Genomic DNA, 6,621 nt, shown 5'->3' with positions numbered 1-6,621 from the left:
ATTAACTGAGATATTAAATGTATCTAAGAATTCTGAAACTTTTAAACTAGTAGTTATAAGAAGGTAAAAATAGTTTACAATAACAATGTAGGAGTTCAGAAATAAATAATTAATAAAATCGTGATTCGTTTACAAAAATTATCAGAAATATCTTTAAACGCAAAAAGAGAATGTTAAAATATTTATGAGCTCGCACCAATGTGTGGGCAATACAAACAATTTCACCATCACCTACAAAACATANATCACCTACAAAAACAAGTAAACATACCTGTCGCGGAAGCAGCGAGGGAGAGTCAACCCGTTCTTCCGGACGATTTCCACTTTTCACATCCAATGCCTTTTCCAATAAAACTTCTTTCTTATAAAAAAAACACATCAAACGTTGCTAAAAATAAAGTTACTGGCAACTTTAAAAAAGTATGTCATTGCATTCACCAAAAAAAAAAGTTTTAAATGTTCAAAAGTTTGAAATTCGTATTTGAATTCGTAAATCGAACGTCACGGGATTGTTCCGGAACCGAGGGAGCGTCGCGCGTGCTCGCGGCGTGGAGGTCGGTTATCAACTAGTGAGCGCGGCGAGAGGCTGGGTGCGTTGGAAGGTTTCCGCGCCACTTGCCGGCGACCGGTGGCGTCTTCGGATGCTGACCGGTGAAGGTGCGCCGACGTTTCGCAAGGATTTTCGAATCTGACTTTAGGGTTGGCGCTGAATCAAATAGAATTTCGTAGTTCCTCTTCCGGAGACATTTCTCTTTTCCCACACCCATGGCTACCGATTCTAAGATGATAGTGATGAGCTATGATACTAATCGCCATAAAGCCAGTATCCATCCAGACATGGCATGTCAGGGGCTAGGCCCCCGGCTGTGGTAGAGAAGGCTTTGTCCGGAATCCCACAATCCCACTTATGGCGAGTTAGACGGAGCATCGGGGTCTTTTAGTGGGTATGCCTCGTCCTTCTGACTTGGTGAGCATCACATCACATAACATACCCTGTTCCCGCAGGGTAATTATGGGATTCAACGTATTTTTTCCCTGTAAAAAAAGGAGCTAGGAGTCCTGAAAAATAACCCTAGATACGCCAATGCTGTAGATCCTGCCTGACTATCAGGTTACAGTACTTACAGAGTTGGGAAAGTGCGGTAGGATAAGTCCCGTTTGGTGCAAATTTGTAATGCGAATTCAAATAAGAATGCTTCAAAATACTGGGATCGATTTCTGGTAGAGTGTAATACAGGATGGAATTTTGTAATGCCACCTGAAGGGAAAGTACTCTTAATACTGTAGCAAATATTTTACTCAAAGAAAACATTCCTTTATTTTTGAAAAGAAATAGAACGACGACGACGACGACGAATTTCCGAACTACCTACCTGCAAATTGGCTCCCGACTAGGCATTGCAGGGAAATGGGTAGGACTCAGATAATTCTAAATCCCTAATATTATAAATGCGAAAGTAGCTCTGTCTGTCTGTGTCGCTTTCACGTCTAAACCACTGAACCGATTTTGATGAAATTTGGCAGAGATATGTCGAGTTCCGGGTCAGGGACAATGGATAGTTATGTCCCGATTTTTGACAGACAAAATTTTACGCGGGCGAAGCTGCGGGCCGAAAGCTACTAAATAAATATTAAGTAAATATTTTTTTTGTTTTTGAACTTTCCGCATCTTCGATGTACGAGTGTACGCTGTGCTTACAGCGCCATCTAGCCTCCATCTATGCAAAACTTCGTCGCGTTAAGAGTGCTTTTATATTATTTAGCAGTGTTTATTGCATTCGCGTGGTTTTTTTCGCTAAATTAGCGAAATGAAGCGGTAGCGAAATTGAATCTGCCATGAATGTTACTTTGCAGGGCAAGGATCAAAATACAGGGTGGAATTTTGTAATGCCACCTGGAGGGAAAGTACTCTTCCCGGGTGTGGAAAGCAAATTTTCGAAAATTTTTGAATGCAGTTCTCTTTCTTTTCAAAAATAAAGGAATGTTTCTTTGAGTAAAATTTTCTATCTAAAGTAATAAGAGTACTTTCCCTCCAGGTGGCATTACAAAATTCCACCCTGTATACTTACTCTATTAATCATACAACTGAAATTAAATTGGAAACTGGTTTTTATTATTCATGTAAATATATCTTATGGATTTAGAACTTATTTTAATAAATACCATACAATCAAACCTATAACTTGGAGATGAGGGATAAAAAACAATAGAAGTTATATCTATGAACATCCTCCTAAACCTAATACTTAATTAGGCAGATATAAAGTCAGTACAATGAGATGTTTTAATGTTCGTTTTCAGCCAAATGACGTCCACTGCTGGACAAAGGCCTCCCCCAAGGTTTTCCATAATGAACGGTCCTGCGCTGCCCGCATTCAGGCTCTTCCCGCGACCTTTACCAGATCGTCGGCCCACCTAGTAGGAGGCCTGCCCACGCTACGTGTTCCAGCCCGTGGTCTCGCCACTCGAGAGATTTTAATGTTACAGAAAGGGTTTATTTTTAGCAAAATTACTGCAAGGCTCTATTAGTTTTTTAAAGTATGATAAACAAAAATGGGAGACATTAAAAGGAGGATAAACAAAAGTTAGATTCCTTCAGCCTAAAACACAACATGGAGACAATAAGAAAACAGTTTTATACAGTCTGAAACACAGACCATACTTTTATAATGAAAACCTAGAGAAACATTACATTAATAAACATTCAGCTTTTATACACTATTAAGTTTTGGTACAGTAATACCATCTGCAGTAAGTTTTTAACAGTCTTTCACCTGTCTATGGATTCTCCATTACACACAAAAAACACCCAGTGGTTTACTAAAGCCTGGTCCGTGAGCACGTAGAATCCCGTCCAATGACCCCAAGCTACCCATCCTTATCGCTCGCGCGTAATTATGTTGCTGTCGCGCTCGCACAGTCACAGCGGGCGCGCGTCGCACATGGACCAGGCTTTAAGTATCAACTTAAACTAATAAAAAAAGTCTTTACACCAGGTCACCGTCGGTGGTGGCCACCGCTCTTCTTCGAGCCCTATAACTGAGGCTTAACGTCTTTATTTAGGATTAGCGCTGGGTTCTGCATGTCTAGCTGGCTTTGAGCGATGTCACTCAGGGCTCCTTGGATCTTTTCGAGCAAAATCTCACCTTGGCGGACCACCTGGAAGTATTTCAAGATTTAAAAACATGCTAGCGAGAGGAAACTCTTAGTTATTTAAAGTTTTAGAATCAGTACTTATGTAAATGAAGAATTGCTAATAAAACGTTTTCATAGTCTGTTGTAAATGCAGTTTAATGATTTGTTACAGATTAAATTCTTCTAAACAACATTTTTAATAGGAATAAATTCATCAGCAGACAACAGACTGTTGAAATCCCTTTTTGTCTTAGTTGAATACAAAAAAATGCTGCAAACTACACTCGACAGCAAATAAATCGCACCACCCGCGACGCGAACTTTAAAGATTTTCTTTTGACACAATAATGATAATGGTGCCCCAACAATATTGATTGGTGTTATTTGAAAGCCCAATAAATATCCTTAAAGAAGAAAATGTGTTTTACATTTAATTTCTTAATAAATGATTAACATATACCATAAATGTGACTTGAAAAAAGACCTCACTTTGGGCTCACCTCTGGGATCAATTAGACCAAATGACATTGGGAACTTTTTGCCCCACTTTTCGAAAAGTAGCGGACACAAACGAAACCTATCACAGATGATACATACTAATATCCAATGAATTTCCGTGCATTTCTTTTTTCTCTCTTATATGGGAATATTGAGAAAATGAAGTTTTAATATTTTATTTTATTTTACATTTAGGTAACATTTTTGACGACCTCCGTGGCGGAGAGGCGCACACACCGGTTTTCAAGGTGTGCCGGGCCAATCCTGAGGTCCCGGGTTCGATTTCCGGCCGGGACAATATAGAAAACGATCTTTTCACATTGTCTCTGGTTTGGGTGTGTTGTGGTTCGTCGTTCCCGATTTCCATAACACAAATGCCTTAGCTACTTATTTTGGGTTGGATTAATATATGAGATGTTGTCTAATATTAATTTAAATATTTATAATATTTTATTTATTTATATTATTTTATTTATATTTTTTATTTATTTACATTATTTTATTTACTTTTATTGGTTACTCTGCAATGCCAAACAACATAACATGTAAAAATATCAAATCATTTTAGACAAATATATTTTCAACTTAGACTCGTCATATCTCAGAATTCCCATATCTCACAACATAGCGCTTTAAGTGAATATGCCTACAAGTATAAAGCTTTGAAATAAAATACGTTTCATCTTTGTCCGCCGTGGGGCATTTTCTCATATTAAAGTTCCCAATGTCCTTTTATGGTTATAAAACCAAATAATAATCACACGTGTCCTCTTTAACAGATGGATAGTGATTAATCCCAACTTAACAGTTTTATGGCCATAAAAAATGGCTATAGCGTAACTACCTATTTTTTGAAGAAGTGACTCTGGATCCTTGCAAAGACACATTTTTGGGGTAGAAACCTTTCCTTTAATAAAATGAAGTTTAGAATTAGGCTTTTAAATGGTGCCAATATTGGTGGGAAGTAGGGATGCATACGTTTGAAAATGCTTGTCGCGGTTGGTGCGATTTATTTGCTGTCGAGTGTATATAACAAGGGATAATAACTGCAAGTATAGTGATTATATTTATGGCACAAAACCTTGAAATCACTGAACTAATAGGTAGGTACTTTGTTGTAATATCACAGAATAATAATAAGTACTAAGTACAGAAGTTTTACTTCGCGAAAAAATGTATGCTCAATGTCTCTAACAATATGGTGTAATTTAGCCTGTCTCAAGAGTCAAGCACCATATTGTTGACAAACGTCAGTGATCGGCACTGCGTCGAAGCTATAGGGCTGACTTCGGTAGAATGATAATATTAACTACTTATTTACCTCTCAGTGTCTTGAGGCAACTTAAAAAGTGCATTCTGTGTTTTTATTAGGTATTATTTAGGCAATTAAATATTGAACAGTATTTAGTACACCACTTTCTTTATTTTCTTCCATCATACACAAGAATACGCGTGCGTGAGTCAATGTTCGCTCGTATGTGAGGCCTTGTCGAATAGTATCCTGTAGGTGGGCCATCGGGCGTTTTGTTTTCGATGTAAACTCTCTGAGATGAACAGGCCTGGTAATATTAACAACATAAAGAACACTTACTTCTTCCAATTGCTCAGCAGCTTCCTTGTTCTCCGCCTCCAAACGCCTCAAGCTTTGCACCTGTAGCTCTGCCGAGCTCTCCTCACTCGGCAGGGACTCGATCAGCGTGTCAATATCCTTCGCACACCGCGAAATGAGCGTCGCAAACAACACTGCATAGTCCTCCTGATTCTGCTGTTGTTGAGGCGTTTGCGAACCACTCCGGTCAAATCCAGGGAACTTGCTAGGCGTGGAGAACTGCTGCAATATGCCTATGCTGTTGCAGAAGTGCTCAGCTTGCTGCAGAAAAGAAATAAAGTCAAAACCAGGGAACAATTAGTAGGTACCATTGAGGTACAAAGTTTCCAAGTTTTGTAAGTCGTTTACCTGGTTAATGGTGTCTTGCAGTTGTGTAAGACGATCTGCCATGATGAAGGCTTATTGTAATGAATGAAGTGAAAGGATTTAATACGATTTTTAGAAGAAATTAGCAAAATTTTAACACCCACAGCTGACACACCAAAGCAAACAATTTTGACAAATCTTTGACAGTTGACAGAGGCAATCAGGGTTGCCAACTCTACGTATTTTTACGTAGATCTACGTATTTTAAGCCTTCCTTGCAAACCTACGTACTTTAGTCCCAGAATCTACGTATTTTCTATCTTTGCAAAATAGGCTGAATGGGCATCGTTTCCTTTACTTTCGCGAAAAAGTTCGAGCATGATTCCGATACGGTTATTTGGCATGTGGCAAAAGTCGGAACTAATGTTATTTTGAAATTTCCCCATAGAAAAAATGCTATACAGCCATGNGCGCTGAACGAATAGATAGAATTTCGTAGTTCCTCTTCCGTGGACATTCCTCTTTTCCCACACCCATGGCTACCGATTCTAAGATGATGGTGATGAGCTATGATACTAATCGCCCTAATAAAGCCCGTATCCATCCGGACATGACATGTCAGGGGCTAGGCCCCCGGCTGTGGTAGAGAAGGCTTTGTCCGGAATCCCACAATCCCACTTATGGCGAGTTAGACGGAGCATCGCACAGTCTTTTATTTTGCCTTAGAAGCGGACATCCCTGTTTTATTAATTCAATCGTTAGATATTACTATTATGTATACAATTGATGAAGGAACTAGTAGTTGTATTTGTTTAGTTTCGAAGAAATATTCGATTTTGTGATTTTATAAAAAAAACTGTTTTAGAAGCATATTTTCTAAAAAAATTACATTAAGTCAGAATTTTGTGAANTAGCTTCATGTATACAGCGCCCCCCTGTAAATGTCACTGAAGAAGAGCCTTGAAGAAGTGATATGAACCTCCTCTGTTGCAAATTGTCTATGGTACTTTAAGAATGATACAAGTGACATCTTTGTGGAAAATATCTTGATCTTAATTAACAGAAATGTAGCT

General features: G+C 38.6%; 1 protein-coding gene across 1 annotated transcript; it reads right to left on the bottom strand.

Moving 5' to 3' along the window:
* Positions 1-2,880: 2,880 nt before the first annotated feature.
* On the bottom strand, positions 2,881-5,749 carry LOC114354837 (mediator of RNA polymerase II transcription subunit 21-like). Its single transcript, XM_028307406.1, has 3 exons — positions 5,591-5,749; positions 5,225-5,503; positions 2,881-3,159 (listed from the first exon to the last, which is right to left on the bottom strand). The coding sequence occupies exons 1-3, from the start codon at positions 5,630-5,632 to the stop codon at positions 3,034-3,036; spliced, it is 447 nt and encodes a 148-aa protein (XP_028163207.1). The 5' UTR covers positions 5,633-5,749; the 3' UTR covers positions 2,881-3,033.
* Between the last annotated feature and the right edge of the window lie 872 nt (positions 5,750-6,621).

Source organism: Ostrinia furnacalis, unplaced genomic scaffold, assembly GCF_004193835.3.
Source record: "Ostrinia furnacalis isolate ACB-3 unplaced genomic scaffold, ASM419383v2 OfSCF2192, whole genome shotgun sequence".
NCBI classification, from domain to species: Eukaryota; Metazoa; Arthropoda; class Insecta; order Lepidoptera; family Crambidae; genus Ostrinia; species Ostrinia furnacalis.
This window is presented reverse-complemented; position numbering and strand designations above follow the sequence as displayed.

Bases quoted from the DNA above. Each gene is read 5' to 3' on its own strand.
- LOC114354837 (XM_028307406.1), bottom strand. From the start codon at position 5,632: ATGGCAGATCGTCTTACACAACTGCAAGACACCATTAACCAG. The intron at 5,504-5,590 runs GTAAACGACTTA...TCTTTTCTGCAG, and splicing joins TGCAAGACACCATTAACCAG to CAAGCTGAGCACTTCTGCAA. The intron at 3,160-5,224 runs GTAAGTGTTCTT...AAATACTTCCAG, and splicing joins CTGCTGAGCAATTGGAAGAA to GTGGTCCGCCAAGGTGAGAT.